General features: G+C 53.2%; 2 protein-coding genes across 3 annotated transcripts in view; one reads left to right on the plus strand and one right to left on the minus strand.

Moving 5' to 3' along the window:
- Positions 1-5113, plus strand: part of WNT3 (Wnt family member 3) — a 45432-nt gene extending 40319 nt beyond the window's left edge. The window contains exons 3-4 of the mRNA XM_066336966.1: positions 2419-2684; positions 4634-5113. Of these exons, the coding sequence (XP_066193063.1) occupies positions 2419-2684; positions 4634-5113 (746 nt within the window). The remainder of the gene's footprint in view (positions 1-2418; positions 2685-4633) is intronic.
- A 3540-nt stretch (positions 5114-8653) lies between these two features.
- NSF (N-ethylmaleimide sensitive factor, vesicle fusing ATPase) overlaps positions 8654-21402 on the minus strand; it is a 73806-nt gene continuing 61057 nt past the window's right edge. The window contains exons 18-21 of one of the 2 annotated variants that reach the window (XM_066336960.1): positions 18466-18600; positions 17580-17693; positions 10700-10755; positions 8654-10106 (exon numbers count right to left, since the gene is read on the minus strand). In XM_066336960.1, coding sequence (XP_066193057.1) covers positions 10088-10106; positions 10700-10755; positions 17580-17693; positions 18466-18600 — 324 coding nt within the window. In that variant the 3' untranslated portion in view covers positions 8654-10087. Of the gene's footprint in view, positions 10307-10699; positions 10756-17579; positions 17694-18465; positions 18601-21402 lie in introns of both variants that reach the window. The other variant, XM_066336961.1, reaches the window with a different exon arrangement.

A 21402-nucleotide genomic window follows, 5' to 3' on the forward strand; every position in this document is an offset into this window, starting at 1 on the left:
ACGAGCTGTGAAAAGGCAGACCCGCACCACGATAACCCATGGCTTTTCTCAGTCGTGACACTCGCAGTCATTTGCATCTAAACAGGGGTGTGTGGGATCAGGGGCCGGCTTGATATAAACTCAGCAGCTTAAAGGGAGGGGGAGGGAAAGGAGAGAGGGAGAGAGAAAAATAAGCTTATACCGATGAGAAAGAGCTAAGCTTCCTCCCCTACTGTGAGGCAGGGCGAGCGATACCATCGCAGCGCCGCAGTCGTTTCAAATCGCTGCCGCATTCACACGCCCTTTAGCCATTCTGGGGGGCTGGGGAGCGCCATCAATAGGGATTTCCCAGCCGGGCTGGCGGGATTGGAGGGTGACGGCAGGACAGGGGAACATTGCCCCGTTGCTACGAGGTGCTCCTGGGGAATGCCAGTGCTCTGTGCCGTGGGTACGCTGGCCGGCGGAAACATTCCGCATTATGCTGGTAATACAGTGTGACACCGCGGGAACAATGGCAAATTGAGTGTCCCAGCAGGTAACGGGCCTGGCTGGGAGACAGTCGCAGTGGTGCACTGTCAAGGCGGCTCTAATCCTCCCTCGCCAGCCCCTCCCCTGGTTCTGGGAACGCTGCTCCCGCATTTCATCTCTGGGAAATTCTCCCAGCTCCTTGCTCAGACCCGGGCGAGAATTTCAAGGCGCGGGGTTTGTTCGCAGCTCGCTCCCCCACGGGCTGGCACCGGGCGGGGGGACACCGGGGACACGGGGGACAGGGCGGGCACAGAGGGCACAGAGGACACAGGGGACAAAGGAGACACAGAGGGCACAGGGGACACGGTGGACACGGGGGACACGGTGGACACGGGGGACACAGGGGACACAGGGAACAGAGGAGACACAGAGGGCACAGGAGACACAGAGGACACAGGGCACACGGGGGGCACGGGGCAGCTGCGGGAGCCGTGCCCATGGCGGCCCTGCCCGGCGGGCACTGCCAGCCCCGGCCCCTGCTCCCCGTGCCCATCCACAGCTCCCGGGGCAGTCAGAGCCACATCGCTCCCGAGAGCGACTCGTGTCCTGCCCCTGTCCCCGGCCTGTCCCGGGCTGCGGCCAGGAGGGCTCGCTGGCTCCTCTAATCTGATCTGCTTTGGATCACGGGCCACCCAAAGAGCCTTTGTCAGCCTCAAACACCTCATTTGGAGCAGGGACCTTCAGCCGGTGCCCGCAGCCCCCAGTGGTCCCAGTATAAGCAGCTGGTGAAAGATCCCCGAGGAAAACCTTGTTAGGTAGATGCTGGATCCCTGCTGGTGCACCAGAGATGGGAAGGGCAAGGAGGGAAGAGTTGGAACTAAAAGGAGGTGAAAACCTCAGCGGGGTGCTGCCAGCAGAGCCAGGACTGGGCAGCCCTGGCTGGAGATGCCATCTGGGAGTTCCCCCGGCAGGGCTGCACATTCCCACCACTGCACCCACCCCTGAGAACCTGCTCGGGCTGCCTCACCCATCCCGGGAAACCTGGCTTTGGGGAGCCGGACCCATCTCTGCAGAGACTGAGGAGAGGGCCCTGCTGTCCCCGGGCATGAGGTGGGCAGGGATGCAGGGGACAGCTGAGAAGATGGTTCACGGCTCCTGCTCTGCTTCATGGCTCCAAAGTGATTTTTACAGCAGAAATTTCTGGCTACATCCCACATCTGTGACAACTGTTGCGATGATCTGGTCACAGCAGCCCCTCGAGGCAGTGAGAACCACAGCCCCTGAGCTCCAGCCTCCAGCCCTTCCCCATCTCCTGCACATCGGCACGAGGTTGGATTGACTCCAACATCCGCTCTGGACTCAGAGACCTAAAGTCTCCGTCCTCATAGATGGGCTGAAGGACCCCAGTGTCACTGCCCAGGGAGTGACTTGTGCAGAGCTCTGAGCCAAAAGGTGTCCCCAGGGACAAAGTTGGTACTGAGACACTGACAGTGCTTGGCAGAGCCTGGGTCAGTGCAGCCACTGAGGCCGAGGGTCCAACGCCTGCTCTCCCACAGCGTGTCCTGCATCACCTGGAACCTTTCCCCAGGTCAATGAGCTTCTCCATCTCCAACCCCTGGCATGGGTTCAACCTCTCTGGGTTCCCAGATCAGGAATTACTCCAGTAACTCAGTCTCCTGAGGCCCCTCAAGCTGCTACTGATGCCTTGTTCACCCCTGGGCACCCCTGCTGGATCAAATCCTGGATCCTGGATCTGGGAAATGCTGCACGTGTGACCCCCGAGCTGGAGTCACACCCCTGCCCCACCTCCTTCTGCCAAGGGCAATGCTGGCAGCTCCCGCTCCAGGAAACCTTCATTAACAAATTAACAAAATCACTTCTTGCTTTTCACTGAGGTTCAGGTGCTGCTGGGGGAGGCTGGGAAGGAAAACACCAGCGTTGCCCTGACCACTGCCCCCCGTGTCTCTGCAGCCACACGAGAATCTGCCTTTGTCCACGCCATCGCCTCGGCCGGGGTGGCCTTCGCCGTGACCCGCTCCTGCGCCGAGGGCACCTCCACCATCTGTGGCTGTGACTCCCACCACAAGGGCCCCCCGGGGGACGGCTGGAAATGGGGGGGGTGCAGCGAGGACGCCGACTTCGGTGTGCTGGTGTCCCGGGAATTCGCGGACGCGCGGGAGAACCGGCCAGACGCGCGCTCGGCCATGAACAGGCACAACAACGAGGCCGGCCGGACGGTGAGTGTGCAGGGGGACACAGAGTGTGCAGGGGGACACAGAGTGTGCAGGGGGGACAGTGAGTGTCCAGTGGGGACAGAGAGTGTCCAGTGGGGACTGTGAGTGTCCAGTGGGGACTGTGAGTGTCCAGTGGGGATGGTGAGTGTCCTGTGGGGACAGAGAGTGTCCAGTGGGGACAGGCTGAGTGTCCAGTCCTGCATGGATGGCCCAGTGAGTCTCCTCCTGAGAGTGAGACCACAGGAATTCCCAGGCAGTGACTTGCTAGGATTATTTTCCAGGCCATGGTATTTCCTCTCCCTCCAAAGAGACAGGTGGGGTTAAGAGCTAAAACATTACCTGATTCCAGTGCAAACAGAATTCCAGAATGGTTTGGGTTGATGCCCAAACCATTAAAGCCCATCTTGTTCCACCCCCCTGGCATGGGCAGGGACACATTCCAGTGTCCCAGGGTGCTCCAAGTCCTGTTCCACCTGGCCTTGGACACTTCCAGGGATCCAGGGACAGCCACAGCTTCTCCAGGCATCCTGAGCACCTTCCAAGGCTGTGCATAGAAACCCAACCCCAGGTCAGCACTGGATGAAGAGGATTTTTCTCCCAGTACCTCCTTCCTGCATTGTAACATTGTCCCTCCCAATGATTCCTTGGAGTAGATTATAGTCACAGCCCCATCCAACTGGAATATTCCATTCCATTCCATTCCATTCCATTCCATTCCATTCCATTCCATTCCATTCCATTCCATTCCATTCCTGCAGTCAGCAGGTATCTGGGCCTCTGCCTGCCCTGGGTCATTTGCAAACCCAGTGGGATCATTCCAACAGTGCTTGAAGCTAACACTGATCTGGGTTTTGCACACCACAGCAGGTAGAGGTGGAAGGAGAGAAGCCTGACAGCTTCCAGTACAAACCCCCCCCACCAAACTCCAGTAATTTTATTGAAAATCAGTGATTATTTTGCCCGGCACAAGGGAGATTTTGGTGAAGAGCCCTGTCTGCAGATTCCCAATTTCACACACCTTTTAATACAAACGGTTGGACTTGGGACATAAATGAAGGGTCATTAGCAAGGCGAGGACAGGGATCAGTCTCCATCCACAGGGCTCAGAAACATCTGCAGTCCTCAACTTCCCTGTTCTCGGACTGCCCACACACAGGACAGGAAGGACCCTCACAAAAGGATCAAACGCTGGGATTAGGTTAGACTGGGTTAGAATAGATTACACTGGATTGGGTAGGATTGGCTTGGATGATCAGAGCAGTTGCCCACCTCAGCTGTGCTTTCATAGTGTGACATCTCTGGAGATCTTTAAAGCTTCCCAGCATCTCAACCAGCCCATGCTTAGATTGAATCTTTGAACCAGAGAATATCCTGGGCTGGAAGGGGCCCACAGAGACCATCCAGTCCCACCCCTGGCCCTGCACAGACCCCCAACAACCCCACCCTGGGCATCCCTGGCAGTGCTGTCCAAAGGCTCCTGCAGCTCTGGCAGCCTCGGGCTGGGACCATTCCCTGGGGAGCCTGGGCAGTGCCCAGCACCCTCTGGGGGAAGGACCTTTCCCTCATACCCAACCTAAACCTGCCCTGGCACAGCTCCAGCCATTTCTTGGGTCCTGTCACTGGTCACAAGAGTGAAGAGATCAATACCATCCACTGCTCCTCATGAGGCTGCCAAAGACCTCAATGAGGTCCAACTTCAGTCTCCTCCAGCTGAACAAACCAACTGCTCTCAAAAGGCTTTTCCAGCCTTTTCCCTTCCCCATCCTTGTGGCCTCCTTTGGACACTCTCTATTGGCTCAATGCCTTTTTTATGTTGTGCTGCCCAAAACTGCCCCCAAAACTCAAGGTGAGGCTTCCCCAGATAGAAATCTAAACCCAGGTGGGACAGGCGGGTGATGGAAAGCAAACCCTGTGTCCCACGTGCTGCTGCTGACTCTGTTTTCCCTGGCCAGACCATCCTGGATCACATGCACCTCAAGTGCAAGTGCCACGGGCTCTCGGGGAGCTGCGAGGTGAAGACGTGCTGGTGGGCGCAGCCCGATTTCCGGGCCATCGGGGACTACCTGAAGGATAAATACGACAGCGCCTCGGAGATGGTGGTGGAGAAGCACCGCGAGTCCCGGGGCTGGGTGGAAACTCTCAGGGCCAAGTACGCGCTTTTCAAGCCGCCCACGGAGCGGGACCTGGTGTACTACGAGAACTCCCCCAATTTCTGCGAGCCCAACCCGGAGACGGGCTCCTTCGGGACCAGGGACAGAACGTGCAACGTCACCTCCCACGGCATCGACGGCTGCGACCTCCTGTGCTGCGGCCGGGGCCACAACACCCGGACTGAGAAGCGCAAGGAGAAGTGTCACTGCATCTTCCACTGGTGCTGCTACGTCAGCTGCCAGGAGTGCACGCGGGTCTACGACGTCCACACCTGCAAGTAGGCACAGCTGGGTCCCCACTGCTGCGGAGCTGGGCCCGGGGCTCCAGCAGCCCCCTGGGCAGCCCCACGCGTGGCCTCACACTGCAGAGGACGGCACCAAACTCCTGATGGGCCCCAGCCGCCCCCAGGGCACAGAGAGGTGTGAGTGCTGAGCCCTGGGGCAGGACAGGCTGCCTGGGGAGGGCAGGGCAGGATGGGGACAGCAGGGACAGGACAGGCTGCCTAGGGAGGGCAGGGCAGGATGGGGACAGCAGGGACAGGACAGGCTGCCTGGGGAGGGCAGACACCAGGGAGAGCTGAGTCCCAGCCAGGCACAGCCACACGAGGCAGAGCTGCTGCCACAGCAGCCCCCGAGCTCCCAGCTCTGTCCTGCCCCACAGGTCCAGCCCCTTCAGACACCAACACAGCTGCTCAGGTGGAAATGGATTTTTAACAGTGAAAGCTCCCGCAGCTGCTGCTGGCCTGGTCTCAGCAGATGCAGTGGGGAGAAGAAAGAAGCCCCCACACCAGCCCAGCTCCCTCCTTCCTGCTCCAAGGTGATGCTGGAACACCAAACCTGTCTGAGCACACAAACAGCCCACGGGTGGTCTCTCCTTCCCTCTCCCTTCTGCCCTCTCTGCTCCTCACAGCCCCACATCTCCCATAATCGCCCAAGGAGGACATCAGGAAGGCAGAGCCCAGAGCTGATCCTGTGGCACCTGGCCCAGGACAAGAGCAGGGCACAAGACACTGCTGTCACCTCATACAGGGGACAGCATCAGCCCAGCCACCTCCTCACCATGCAGCTGCCCAGGAGAGGATTTTAAGGACTGGGGCAGTACCTATTGACTAAGCATTCCCTGACATGACTTCACATCCCAGAGGGAGCTCAGGGATCTCTCTGGGGATGGGTTACCTGCCAGGTGAGCTGCTGCACCAGCTCTGAACCTGAGAGATTCCAGGGAGAGAGGAAATCTCTGTCCCAGCCTCCTCCTCGTCAGCCTTCCCACCAGACAGTTGTGGTCCCACAGCACAGTGCCAGGCAGACCCCTCCCCTCCCATGGCATTTACAGAGCTGTCAGCAATCATCCAGGAAGTCCCCCCACCCAGAGCAGGGAGGCTCTGTGCCATGAGCAGGGATTTGGGCCCCCCTCCCCACAAACAGCAGAACCAGTGTTTGTGCCCCACGTGCTCCCCAGGCCATCCCCTCATCCCTGAGCACATCTCCTCTCCCTGGGTTTACCTTCTCCGGGAGTACTGACCCCTGGAATTATAAAATAAATACTCTCTCTGTCCTGGTGGGCTCCAGGACCAACAGCCACGTCCAAACACACCCCAGTCAGTGAATTCCAGGGAATGGTGGCCACTCAGGCTGTGGCTGCTGCTCCACTCTCTTTTCCTGGCAATGAGCAGCCCCTGGAGCTGCACAGAGCAATAAAGGGGTGAGACCCTTGGCAGGGAGCACGGGAGGGCCCTCAGGCAGAGCAGAACCCCAGGTCCCTCCTGTGCAGAGCATCAGGATGAGCTCCAGACCCTCCTTCAGAGGAGCCTTTGCTCCTGAAAATTAAAATCCCAGAGAGCTCCAAAAGCCTCCCCCAGCCGGAGCCACGCCGTCCTCTGATATGCATCTATTTAAAGTATATATTAAATCCCCTGTCTGGAAAGACTCCCAGTACCTGACTTTAAACAAAATCCCTTCTTTGTTTGTTTTTTAATCAAGAAAAGGTATTTAATATTAAATAGAACATTTATTGCCTTGTAATTATTTTACTGTAGCCAGGTATTCTAGCACTGAATGGAAGATCTTTTTCCATCAATCTGCTGTATCCAAAGTTTTGTATAAAGTTGTAGAGGTCGATTTTTTTTTATTTTATATTCAGAAAATTTCTCTTTTTATAAGCATTATTTATTATACAATGTATATACTTGAGTTAACTAAGATTATATATTATATAAATATATATATTTGGAGAAAAATATATTTCAACTTCCATTTTTTGTGGTACATCATTAAAGAAAAGGTAAAAACTCAAAAATATGCACTTGCCAGCTTGTGTGGTTTGGCTCTAAAGGTTCTGGTGAACAGCTACAGAGCAGTGGGTCATGACTCAGCTGCTTATGGACAGGGACAGACAGAACCACGGAATCCCACTCTGGTTTGGGTTGGAAGGGACCTTAAGGGTCCCATAGCTCCAAATCCCTGGCATGGGCAGGGGTATCTGTTATAGGAATCAAGATAATGGTGGTAAAAAGAAGAGATTTTACAGCTGGATGCTGAGATTTTGATTCAGGGCACCGTGTGCACAACTGAGACTCAGCACAGAATCGTGGAACTCTTGGGTCTGGAAAAGACCTTTAACATCATTGAGTCCAACCATTCCCAGCACTGCCAAGGCCACCACTGACCCCTGTCCCCAAGTGCCACACCCACACAGCTTTTAAATCCCTCAGGGATGGGACTCCAGCCCTGCCCTGGGCAGCTGTGCCAGAGCTGGACAACTTTCCATTAATAAATTTTCCCTATATCCCATCTAAACCTCCCCTGGCCCAGCCTGAGGCCACATGTACTCACTCCCCACATGTACTCACAGGCTGTCTCTGAATCACCTTCCAATGCTTTGGACAGACCAAGGTCCAAATTTTCTCATAGAAAAACCTCTTCTGTTGTCCAGGAATAATTCTGTGGGTGTTTCTGCAGCATCCCCTCGCATTAGCAATGCTTTTAAGTGCACACAATTTTCCACTGCACTGGCCTCAAACGTACCTGTCTGAAGGGCAAAATAAATATAGAATCACTCAGTATTTTTGCCCTGATCCCCAAATTACACACAAAGCCATCCCATGGATCCATGTGCATGCACAGGGTGTCTCTGCTGGTGCCACCACCACTGACACGTCCTACCTGGCCCATGGAGGGTTCTGCACTTCACAGCTCTGGGGGTGAAGCTCTCCCTGTGTGCCCCAAACCTTCCTCTGCCCCACACCGTGCGCCCAAAACCCATCCCAGCACTTTCAAATCTGCCTCTGGCCAACAACTCCATTTCAGGAACACATTTCTGGAAAGCTCAAGATGAACCAGGGTAAGGAAGGGGGTGAAGAATTTGGCCCTTACATTGAAAGCAATATTGTGTATTTATTATCCATTTAAAGCCACTCTGCCAGGAGAAGCCATGGAGAACACACAGGGGGTGGGAAAGTGCTGCCCTTCCCTTGTGCCACCTGCAGGAAACATCTCAGATGGACATCTTGAAACAGAGGTTGGAATGGGTCAGCTGTGACACCCAGCAGCCCACCCTGGTTCTGCAGCCTTGCCCAGGTGGGGGTACCCCCACCCCACACACACAGACACACATGGGGCCTCCTCAGCACTGCAGGGCCCACACAGCTCCACAACGGGCTGGAGCAGAGTGCTCTCACTAACTTCTGTAGGAGTAAGAGAGGCCAGCAATTCAGACTGGCGTAAATCCAATCCATCCACACTCAGGAGCACACTGAGCACCCCTCTGGCAGCAGCGGCTCTGCTCCCCACACACACCAGCACCACACACAGATGGCACCCAGGTCATCACAAGGAGTTGTGCTTTTATTGAATCCATTGAATGTGCAATTAAACCAGATATTTATTCATCAATATAGTTCTGGACACAGACACGATAAGGTTTACATCATTTACTCTGAAATATAAGTTACTGTGTGCTGCTGTCACTTGGACTGGCAGAGGGGAGGGAGGAACAAATAAATTCACAAGATCATACACAAAATGAGAGGGAACCACCACTGGGACTCACAACAGCATCACAACACAACAGCACTGCCAGAGGAGCAGAGTGGAGTGGCTGAAACACTCCAACTGCTGTGAGCACACTGAGGACAAGAGTACCTCCAGCTCAGCCTGGAAGGACGTGGGGCACCCTCCTTCCCTGGGAACACCCCTCTGGATACCACTGCTAGCCCTTACAGTGGGTCTGCTCAAGTTGAGGAAGCTACACTGACTAACATCTGCTAAATGGCTTTGATTTCATGCCCCACCACACTGAGGTATGTTCCAGGAACCTTATGGAAGGAGTGGAGCCCAGGGGGAGCAGCCTCAGGCCACCAGTGACAGCATCCCTGAGGCCACAGGACTATGGGAATAGCACGGAGCAAGGTTTGATACATTCCTTTGTTTCAGTGCAAAAACATGGCAATACACATCTCGTGCACCTGCAGAGCTTGGCTTCCCCTCTGTCTCTAAGGAGGAATTTCAACCTTTGGTAACATGACAGGAAAAAGAGATAAAATGAGGCTGGAGGATACCAAAGCTGCCAACTACAGGTACTCAGGAAGAGCTGGAGGCTGTAACCAGCATCTCTAAAACTGTTGTTGAATTAACAACAAGATTTGATGCCTTAAATACTGGATTTGGAAATTTCCTCTACTCTGATCAACACTTCCCTGCCCTCTTCCAGTCCCCAGTGCCACCAGCAGTGTCCCATCAGACCCCAAAATACCTGGATATAAATAAAGTGGGTGCAGCCTCCCGTGGGCACTGTCTGTGGGGTGTGGGTCTGGCCCAGAGTTCAGTGAGGGGTGGGGTGACACCACAGGAAAGCCTTCACCTGACCAGGGTTAGACAGAGCAGTGCTTCAACATCCCTCCAGCAGACTGGCAGGTTTATTGGAAGCCAGGATCTCTCCTACTGCAGGAATGCTGGACACAAGTGAGGCACAGCCCCAAACTCACAGGACATCCCCCCTGCTCACCCCAAAACGCAGCCTGGCTGCACAGAGACAGAAGCACAGTGTTCTAGGAGACACTTCCACATGACATCAGAATATCAAAGACAAAGAATAAAGATACTGTATTGCACTACACATGCAGGTTCCACATGGGGCTCTGGGGATCAGGGGAGCATTTCACTTTGTCCAGTGTGTTGAGCACAGAAGAGTAAAGATCCCAGTGTTTGTTCTCCAGGTTGGTCACTTTTCCAGCTGTTGATCTTGCACTTGGTCCACCTTCAGTCTAGGGTAGGGACTCTTGCAAAAGAAGCCAAATCCATCAGGAAAGCATCATGCACATGTATAAAGCATCAAGCACACACTGGAACCCACTCACATGGAGCCAGGATAGAGAGTGGTGTGAGTTTCCCCAGCACAGGTACTGCCCTACATGTATTAGAAAGTCATTCTCTAGGAGATGCCACTGTCCCACTGGGCTCAACTACTCCCTGTGGCACCTATGGGGAAAGAGTAGGACATCCTTCTCTCAGACAGGAGACACAAGAAACCAAAACTCCAGATTTTAGATAAACAGCTGGATTTTAACTCAAGCAGAATCTCTTTTGATTTACTTTAATTAAAGAAAGGTAAATGCTGTCCCAGTATCTCACGGACACTTCAAAAGTCAAGGGTAAATTCAGAAAGGCAGAGAATTCAGGCATGCAGGTTCCCAAACCTTCAGGACCTCCCCCCTCCCCAACTGCTGTAAGAACTGATTTGATACAGCTCTGACAATACAGAGAGGCCAACAATGAGAGCAGATACATCCCACTGCAGGTTCCCCTCAGAGCAGAGCTCAGTTCTGAGCAGAAAAGAGAATTTAAACCCTGCTTTAAAATAAAAGTACTTACGTTCCTTCTTCTCTCAGAAGAGCCAAGAACTTTTTCACCCGATACTCAGGATCCATCTAAACAAAACAGATCCCCATTAGTGCCAGGCAAAAGGAAAAGCAGCCAAAAAGGAAAGCACAGGATCATGGAATGTCCTGAGTTGGACAGGACCACAAGGATCATGGAGTCCAACCCCTGGCCCTGCACAGATACCCCAACACCCTGCATCCCTGAGAGCTCCTGCAGCTCCGGCAGCCTCGGGCTGGGACCATTCCCTGGGGAGTCTGGGCAGTGCCCAGCACCCTCTGGGGGAAGAACCTTTCCCTGATATCCAACCAAACCCCCCTGGCCCAGCTCCAGCCCTCCCTGGGTCCTGTTCCTGTCACAGAGCACAACTGGGGCCACAAAGGCTGCTGGAGCAGTGATTGCTTTGCCTAACACTGGCCTGAGCAGGGCCCAGCCTGGCTGTGCAGGAGCTCTGGAGCTGCCAGGCAGGCTCAGCCCTGCCCCACGAGGACAAGGTGACTGGCACAGGCTGTGTGTGCTCACAGGGCAGGAGATGGGAGCACACACAGGCTCTGTTTCCATGGCACCTCACACCCACACCCTGCTGCCAATTCCAGCCAGGCCCACTCCAAGTCTGCTTCCAGCCACCCCTTCCCAGAACTGGGGCCGCAAATGAAACAGGAGAAAAGGGACTGAGGATGTTCTGAGTGCTCCTTTCCCCCCAGAGGTGCAGCAGCACCAGGGCAGGGGCAGCACAAACCTGAGCCAGCACAAGGCTCCAGAACAGGCAGCACCAACGAGTGCTGTGCATCCATCAACCAGGAACAGCCCCCAGGGAGCAGCCCTGCCTCCCCCAGGACAGGGCCAGCAGGATGGGGACAGGGCCAGCAGGATGGGGACAGGGCCAGCAGGATGGGGACAGGGCCAGCAGGGAAGGACTGCTCAGGAGACACTCAAGCTACCACTGAAGGACACCAGCTGTAGCTGGATCTGTCCCCTGTGCAGATGGACAGGATTGCTGATCCTCTCATGGAGTGACTCCAGGGAAATCCTCCTTAGATTTGCACCAAAATACAGTGAGTGAGAGCTATAAACATTTGGAAATCAGAAGCTGCTGCTTCTCAGAATCTTGGTCTTGTATTCTAAAAGTTCTTCTGTCCTATAAACTCCAGTTTGTGTTCCCTCTGCAAATTCCATCACCAGCCTCTATCTTCCCCACACTGTGACAGTACAGGGGATTCACTCTGGGAACACCCAGTACGTGGATCTGTGAAGTCACCTGGTGTGACATTCCCAGCTCCATCACCCACTTGGCAACACACAGGCAAACCTCTGCTTACAACAAAACTGGGACTCATCCTTGGGGTGGGGAAGCAAAGTGTCAGCCTGTGCCCTGGCCTCCCACCAGTGAGGCCAAATGTGGGTCTGGAACTCCTCCATCACATCACATTTTACACCCCTAAAGGAAAATTTCTCCCCATTCCAGATGTGAAGAAGCCATCTATTTCAAATTCTGACTGCTGCAGTGGAGGGCAACACAAATGCCTTCAAAAACAGCTCAGAAGGAAAGAAATCCTAAACCAGCAACAGTGTCCCCAGCAATGCGGGGGAGAAAAAGGCAGCAAGAATTTCTCCTTTGTGCTAAGAAAAGCCTAAAAATGTAAAACTTCCCATGGCTGTGAGATAGGAGAGCAAGGCCAGTTCCTCAGTACCAACTGCTGAGCTACTTTTAGATCAGAAAAATAAATTCACTGAAACAAGAAGATTTAGAGGAACTTGCTGAGGCTCGCTGAGCTTCATTTGGGGTTTATACAGCAAAGAACACTGGCAATAGTCAGGGTCCAGGGAGAGAAGGAAGGTGAACCCCAAAAACAGAGTGTTTGGAATGTGAAATACCCAGGGACTGAGAGGAACTGTGACACCACCAAACAGGAGACCAGAGAGAGGGTGTCTGCAGGATGCCTCCAGCCTAAATCTTCTCCACAACCTCTCCCAGCTGACACCTGGCCACAAGGAAAAGCTCACCTGTCACTGTGCCAAGTCTCCCATTTCTCTGGGGGATGTGGCACTGGGGACAAGGTCAGTGGTGCCCTTGGCACATGAGGGAACACCGAGGGGCCTCCTCCCACCTCAGTGACTCTGTGGTTCTGTCAGAAAGGCTGAAGGCAGCTGGCACAGGAGCACATGAACCCTGAACTCTGATTACCTGGACATCCCCATCCTCTGGGGGCATCCACAGCTCCAATCCACAACACCAGAGCAGGCACAGGACCCTCACCTGGCACAGGGCCCCGTGTCTTCCCCACCCAAAGGACTCTGCTCTGACCCCGTGGCTGATCCTGCTGAGGCAGGAGGTTGGGCTGATCACACCCGGGGTGGGAAGGGCCCCATGGGGAAGGATCATCCAGTCCAACTCCTGGCCCTGCACTGACACCCACCAATCCCACCCTGTGCAGCCCTGAGAGCTCTGGTGGCCTTGGGGCTGTGCCCATTCCCTGGGCAGTGCCTGACACCCTCTTTCCCAGCAGCCAACACATGAGACTCTCAGGTGACTCTGACCTTGCTTAGCCCACAGTCCCATGACAACCCAACCAGCTCCCTTCCTTATGTCTGAATGTTTCTGGAATGGCGAGTGCTGATAAAGCCTGAGCCCAGCTCCAGGTGAGCCCACAAACAAGGTGCCATTGACAGACCAAACCCAATGGACTGCACACTGGGCAAACAGCTCGGCACAAGGAGCTGGGCTCAGGGACAGAGGTCCCAAGGGACAGAGGTCCCTGTGTGCCCAGGTGTCCTCCTGGGAGCCAACACTCCTGAACCTCCTCAGTAACCCACAGGACTGGGGCCAGGCAGGGGCTGAGCCTGCAGGTGACCTGGGATCAGCAGAGGAGAGTCCTGCACTGCTGGGGACACTCAGGCAGCCTCAGCTGGAGGCAGACCCAGCCCCACAGCCCCTCATGCAGCTCAGTGCAGGGAAATGCCAGCTGCTCCCCTGGACAGGGACATCCCCACACAGCAGCACAGGCTGGGGACAACTGCCTGGGAAGGGACTTCTCAGACAGACACAGGCTGTGTTTGCAGACACCACACTGAGCAGGTCTCCTTCTGAAAGGGCTTCCTCAGATCACATGCTGAGGTGAAACCTAAGGAAACCATGGGATGTCATCACAACCAGGAAATAACAAAGGTCCAGCCAGAGTTCTGCTAAAAACCCAACGTGACCTGACACAGTTAGACAAATCTCTTCCTTTCATCCTTAGAAAATCCGTTCTAAAGCCACCAGCTGGAATTCAAACTTGCCAAGGCCAGTGCTCTGTTCCACAAATGGAAGATGCTGCCTCCCACCCCTCTCCACCTGGACACCAGGGGTGCCCATGGACACTGTGTCCATAACCTGCACTGACCTGCACACACAGCACCTTGTCCAAAAGACTACAGCTGGCAGCTGAAAGGCCACAAAGACTCCAGTTTGATCAAATTGCTTATTAAAAATGCAGGCACAAACCCCAGAGGCTGATCTGCCCTGGAAGGAGCAGAAGCTGGAGTCAGTGGAACAGCTTCAGGACTCCTGGACACAGCCTCTGGTGCTCTGGGAAACAGGAAATGCTGCTGCCAAACTGGGGGGAAGATTTTCTGGAACAGCAGCATGGGGCCTGACCCTGTGACAGAGCCCAGAGAGGTGACAAGAACATGGATGTTCCTTCCTGGATAGTGCAGCATCCCCAGGACATCCAGGACCCCTCAGGAAACAAAGGAACTGAAGGGAGATTGTTAATCTCCAGTCCAGAGAAGGAGAACCTCCACAAGGTGTGATGAGCCCCCTGTGCTCCTGAAAACCAGCCCCTCAGCATGTCCAGGTACAGGGTTTGGTTTGCAATAAGGCAGGTAATATTATATGGTGATCTTTCAAAGTCCTCATGAAAGTTAAGATACATTAAAGACAAGTAGCTTAGATTAGGTATTATTTATGCTGATTAAGCTTTATTTATGCTAAACAGAAGTTACCAAATCAGGAAACCCTGGAGGTGCTAGTAGGGGCTTTCTGGAACACTGCCTGACTCATCCAAGCTCAGGAGAGAGACCTTGGCTTTGGGAGTGCTGCCAGCAAGGTCCAAGAGCAACAACACAGGCCGAGAGGGGAACCAGGAGGAACCAGCCCCCAGCCACGGAGAGAGCAGCCAGCAGTAGCCAGGGCAGGGTGAAGCCCAAGAGCACTGGTGGTGGCCCTGTACTGCAGCCAAGGCCACTGCAAAAACTTGTGGATTCACATGGCAAATCCTGAGTGTATCCAGGGATCAAAGGCTTCGTTTGAACAAGAACAGAATCATTCCAGGATACTCAGTGTACACAAATGACCAAAGTATGTGACACAAAACACAAGCAGCTGGACATTAAAGAAAGCCAAGAACACCAGAGTCTGGGGAAAATTAGACTGCCAGAAAAGTGTGAGGTTGCACAGCTCATAAACAAGGTGACAATTCACCAGGGCACCAGAGTAGTTCAGGTATCCCAAAAAAGGATTTTGATATTGAGGGTCTGGTTCAATGTGATTTTAGTCTGAAACACTTGAAGTCAGTTGACTAGCTAAGGAATCCCTGCAGAGAGCTGAGAGGGCTTTAACAGAACAAAACCCACCATCAGATTCAGAGGAAGACACTATGTGCACATTTTTTACAAAGAATTCAGTCACCTGGCATCTAATCAGCTGAGTTGGGAGAAATTTCATCCATCATTTGGAATTCTTATGTGATTTCAGACTGAAATCTCCTTCTAAAAAGCTGTGGTACAACTCAGTGAAAACAAGATGCAGTGCTGGACTTCTCTGGTGCAGTTGTGCTTTCCTGTAAGAGCCTGGCAGATCCCAACCCTCTGTGGGCTCCAGTGCTCTCAGATCCCAGCTCTGTTCACTGAGAGCCTGCACTGCTCTCCTGTATTTATAGCAGTTCAGCAGATGGAGTCATGGAAACACCCCAGACCTTTTGGAACAGAGCTGGTCCATATTTAGCTGCCATATGCTGTTACCTCTGCTATTACACAACCACCTGAACCCAGTGCCAGAGCAGGGACCACCCTGCCACCAACCTGCATGGGCAGCAAAGGGACACCTTCAGTGGCTCCAGGGACAGTAGCAGCAGCTCATGTTTGGTGTTCAGTGAGTGAGAAAGGGCACAGCCCCAGCTCTGCCTGTCTCCTCCCAGCCTGGCTGCTCCTGGACTCACCTACACAACAATGGTCTGCTGAGAAAAATTACCACCCAAGAGCAGTGTGGCTGCACAGCCCCAGGCAGAGTGAGGACTCTGTGTCCACAGTGTCACTGGTCACACAGTCACAGAATATCCTCAGTGGGACAGGGATTATCCAGCCCAGCCCCTGGCCCTGCACAAACCCCCAACAACCCCACCCTGGGCATCCCTGGCAGTGCTGTCCAAACACTCCTGGAGCTCTGGCAGCCTCGGGCTGGGACCATTCCCTGGGGAGCCTGGGCAGTGCCCAGCACCCTCTGGGGGAAGAATCTTTCCCTGAAATCCAACCTAAACCTCCCTGGCACAGCTCCAGCCATTCCCTAAAGTCCTGTCCCTTCCCAGAGCAGAGACTGGAGCTGCAGCCCCACTGAGCTCTGCCCTCAGTCTCCTCTGCTGCACTTGAACAAGTGACATCAGCTGGTCCTCCTATGGCTTCACCTCCACACCCTTCACCATCTTCAGGTCCCTCCTTTGGACACTCTCTAACTCCTTTCCATTCCTGTGATACTGTGGTGCCCAGAACTGTCCTCCAGGAGTGGAACAGGCACAAGGGCCAGGAACAGGGCTGGGGTCAGCATTCCCACCCCTCTCCCAACTCAGAACTGCCCAGGATTTACAGAACCTGCACCTTCAGCTTTGAAACCAGCCAGCACTTCAGGAGAAAGCAGCACAGGAACACGTCCTGTGTCAGAAGAAGGGACCCATTGTCAGGGCTCAGGGAACACGAGCACAGCAGCCCCTGAAGGGCAGCACCCCTTAAATACATTTAATACATGTGAGCAATGACTTACTGACTTGCCTGTAGGTATGGAATTAAAAGCCAAGGAAGAAGAGGAAAAAGTAATCTAGATAAATGACTTTATTCCCTGAGGTGACATCCAGTCAGAGCATATCCTTAGCACTGAGCAAGTTTTAACAGAATTGTGAAGAGTGAACAGAGGGGTACACGACTCGTCTGCTCTGAACTACAAGTCTCTTCACTTCTGCCCTGCCTCTGCGAGGAAGATCTGAGGACAGTTCACTCAGCTGCACTAAATCCATTTGATGTGAGCAGAGGGGGGCCGTGGGGGAGCACTGGGATGTCAGGGGAGGATTAGGGCTGCACCCTCAGCCCGTGTCAGCATGAGCATGAGCTTGCTGGCTGGCTCCAGGCATGGGTGCTGCTGCGGGGGAGGGCTCAGAGCTGCATAGTTCTACCCTCTGCAATTATTTTCTTTAAAGTGCTGAAAGTGGAAAATAAAGAGAAGAGCAGCTGAACAGCCTGACAGATTTATCTTCTTCAGGGAAAGAGCACATACACCTGCACAGGCATCTTCTTAAAAAAAGAAAAAAAAAACTGAGGTGATTGCTATCTGCAATCTTAACATGCTGGGTGGAGAGAAGAAATTCCATGAAAGGTGAGTTAATCCAACCCCTCCCATAGCCAGATGCTCTGAAGTGCAGCTCTGAACAGCCCATGGGCACAGGGGGGATTTAGAGATCTCTGTGGACCAAGACGTGGTGATTTCTTTGTTCAGAAAATTTCCCCTCACTGCAGCTCTTTTCGCAATTAAACCAATGCAAAGGCTCCCACCACCAGCAGGGTCTGCAGAGAAGGGAACCTCCAGGACTGCTCTAGGAGCCCAGCCCTTCCTCCCCAGAACCATTCCTACCTGTAAGGACATTTCTATCAGCATCAGCAGCTTCTTGATCCCGATCCAGACAGGCTTCCCTTTGACGTTCTGTGCAATCGTGCTGCGCTCCTTGTCTTTGAAGTTACCCAGGAGCTGGGGGGAAAATCATTTTAAAAAATCAACAACAGGAGACTGAGAGTAGGAATAATGGTACCTGCCTTGGGAGAAAGAGAATGGGAAGCTAGAAGCGTTTAGTAGCTGAGAAGGAAAATTTGTTGCAATGTATCTTAGACAAGTCAAAACAAACAAACAAATTCTTTAACTCCCTAATAGTTTTTCCTATAACATCCCTTATCCAACAGTTATGCTGTGCTTTTATGCTACACTCCAGGTCTTCTCCAGATCAGGGTGAAGCCACAGGAAGGTTCCACACCTGCTGCAGGAGTGTCTGTGTCTCTCAGGCTTCACCACTGGGACAAGTTTGCCAATGGCACCAAAGATTTGCCTGTTCAGTTTAACAGCCTTCAGTACTCACTACAACCTCCACTATGGCACAGAATAAGGAAACGCTGAAGGCAGAAATTTATAAGGAACTTATAATTCCTCAGCACCAAATACCTTCAGCTGATGCTGTTCCAATTCACCAGAGCTCAGCACCCTCTGGCACAGTCAGTTTAAGTGTCCCAATGATATTCATTATCCACTTCCATGCCCTTGGAATGTTTCAATCCAGACCACAAACCTTTCCCCACACCTACTGTTCTATAATTTTGCCTTAATCTAATTCATGAAAAAACAAATTGAAAAGCCTCAGACCTGTGCTCTGTTATGACATGACGTCAAGTGGGATGGTGTTACCAGACAAAGCTACTGCAAACTTTCCAGGAAATTTTGAATCTTTTGTCATCCTGGAACTTTTCCTCACCTCTAAAGCCTCCATGAGCTGCTCCCCCGTGGCAATGTTGGGCACATGGATGGTGGTGCTGAAGGCATTCAGCATCTCCATCTCCTGCAGGACATCCTTGCGGCTCGTGGTGCCGATGATCAGCAGCTTGCGGCCCTGTGCAGGCAAAGGAGCAAGAGTCAGGACAGGAGAAACTGGAGACAACCAGCCTGGGGAAGGTTCAGCTAACTACTAATGATAAATGAGAAAGGGCCATTGAAAAACCCACTTCAAACAAAATTAATAGGATTAAACCTGTCAGTAATTGAAGTCGCCAACAGCAGCCACAGGAGACCAGGATCAGCTCTCGGAGCAATGCCACCAACAGGGGCCAAGAATTATGGTGCACAAAGCCCCACCACACTCACAGCTCCTTCTGAACCCATCATTATAAATAGCTGGATCCTCATTAAATTTAAAAGCCTGAGCAAACTCCCACTCCCAAAAGCTGAATTACAAATGACTTCTCAGGGGAACAGCCTGTCTTTAGGAATCTGTGGGTACAGTGAATTCCCTGCTCCTGCACAGGCAGTTCCACTGGATTTCCAGCTCAGGCTTTTGAGCAGAGGCTGCTGTGAGTCCCTGAGCTGCTCCTGCAGCTGAACAGGACAGTCCCACTCCAGCAGCCTGCAGTTCCCAAACCTGAGTGCACAGAGCAGCCCCGAGTCAGCCCAGGCAACAACAGGGTTTATGAACAATAGAGCAAGTTGTGGAAAACATCAGCTGCAAATGCAGATCCACTGCTGTTAGTTCACCTTGCAGAGCCCCTCCCACTGCTATTTGAATTGCCCTGTGCAGGGTTTGGACACTGGTCAATGTTGGCTGATGGAGGGAGCTGCTGGGATTGTCAGGCAGGATCATCAGCCCCTTTTCTGTCCCAGTACAAGGGAGCCCACGGGCTGGGAGGGGCCTGACTGGCCGAGGACACCCCTCTTCTGCTGTACAAGAAGTTTGGCTGAGGCTTCAAGAGTGAAGTGAATGTCCAGTGCCCATCTAGAGGGTGCTGGGCACTGCCCAGGCTCCCAGGGAATGGTCCCAGCCCGAGGCTGCCAGAGCTGCAGGAGCCTTTGGACAGCACTGCCAGGGATGCCCAGGGTGGGGCTGTTGGAGGGTCTGGGCAGGGCCAGGAGCTGGACTGGATGATCCTTGGGGGTCCCTTCCCACTCAGGATATTCTGTGATTCTGTGCAAGTTCTATATTTCAACTTCATGGCGCAAAACTTCACCATTACACAAACAAAACAAAACCTTAAAAACTGTTCCCAGAATGAATCTGCTAACTGCTTTGCATTCCCTTGACAGAGGATGAAAACCTATTTAAACATATCTTTGATGGACAGTGCATCTTCCCAGGGTCTGTTCTTCCCCTGCACTCACCAGATTCTGCTCCTGTTCCAGGTGTTGGACACTGACAAAGATCCTGAACTGGGACTAAGTGCTCACTCCAAGTTTGGGTTTAGTCCAAGAGAGCAAAAGGAAGGAACATCTGGCAGGGGGAACCAGAGCATGTCTCAGGTCACCAGTGTCACACAGGGCTCTGCTGGGGACACTGTGCTGCCCCTCCTGAGTGAATCCCTGTCCACAGCTCAGGAGGCATCACAGCACTCCTCAATCACCTCCTTGGAAAAGTGAAAATGGGGAGAACAGCCAATTCCTGAACTGAAAATGCTGCTTTAGAACTGCAGTGGAAGCAGTTAATGGGATGTTCCAGGGCTGAGGGTGCAACTCTGCCTGCAGGTCACCTGGGGAAGGGCCCAATGTCCTCAGGAAGCAGCAACACAGCCATTCCATGGTATTTCTGCCCTGCTCCAGAGGTGCTGCTCCCACCCTGCACAGCCACAGCTTTACAACTGCACAGTTCATTTCCTTTTTGATGGTCCAGCAAGGCCAGGAAAATATTACAGCATTTTACAAGTTTGAGCCAAATCAGGAAGATGTGGCTGGAAAAGCTGAAAACCCAACACACTCAGTGGAGACAGTGAATGGAGTCTGATCCTCACTCCCACAGGAACTCAGGAAGCCCCTTCAGGTGCCCATTTTCATGGAACCATTCAATTGTGGAATGGTTTGGGTTGGAAGGGACTCAAGACCATCTTGTTCCATGCCCTGCCATGGACAGGGACATCTCCCACGAGAGATTTCCAGCTAAAGCACTGCACAGACCAAGAGGATTACATGATGCACAGCAGCAGAAAAGCTTCTTGCCTGCACAAAGACAAAATTCCAGCAGCTTTCCACTATGGAAAGTGTTGGTAAACCAGGGTGTAAACACTGACCTGGAAGCTGTGTGAGATGAGTCCCCAGAGCACCTGAACCACGTCCTGCTCCTGAGCCCACAGGTGTGGCACAAAGAGAGACATCTGCTCCCAAGGCCTGGGCTCAGAGCTGCCTTCAGCCTGTTGAGATCTCTGTGGCAGGGCAGCAGAATGCTCCAGGAGCACTCAGGGATCATCAGCAGAATTAATTGGGGACATTTCATCTCAGCTCTGACTGCCCTTGCTTTCATTTGCTCTGTATTTCCTCCCCACCCTGTCCTCAGGGAGCTCTTGTTCCTCCCGTGGTGCTGTGGTGGCTGCTGTAGCAGCCCCTGTAACTCAGCACAGCCCTGCAAGGAGAATTCCTGCTCCCTCAGCCAAGGAATCCTAACCAGCCACAGCCATGGCAGGCACAGCTGAGGTACCAGGGCACACAGGAAGCCAAGGACAGACTCCTGACCAGAACTGAGACCTCCAAAACACAGAACAACCCCTCCTGCAAGTGCTGTACCACCCAGACCCATCTGCTTCACAAGTGGTTCTCTTAAAAACTTGTTTATTACCGTATGGAACTCTCAAAATCCTGAACAGCTTGGGCAAGGGGCTGTGTTAATAACAGTTTCCCATGAACTATGAGCATTTTAGAGGGTAAGAACTGCTCAGCT

The sequence above is a fragment of the Sylvia atricapilla genome, chromosome 27 (assembly GCF_009819655.1).
Source record: "Sylvia atricapilla isolate bSylAtr1 chromosome 27, bSylAtr1.pri, whole genome shotgun sequence".
NCBI lineage: Eukaryota > Metazoa > Chordata > Aves > Passeriformes > Sylviidae > Sylvia > Sylvia atricapilla.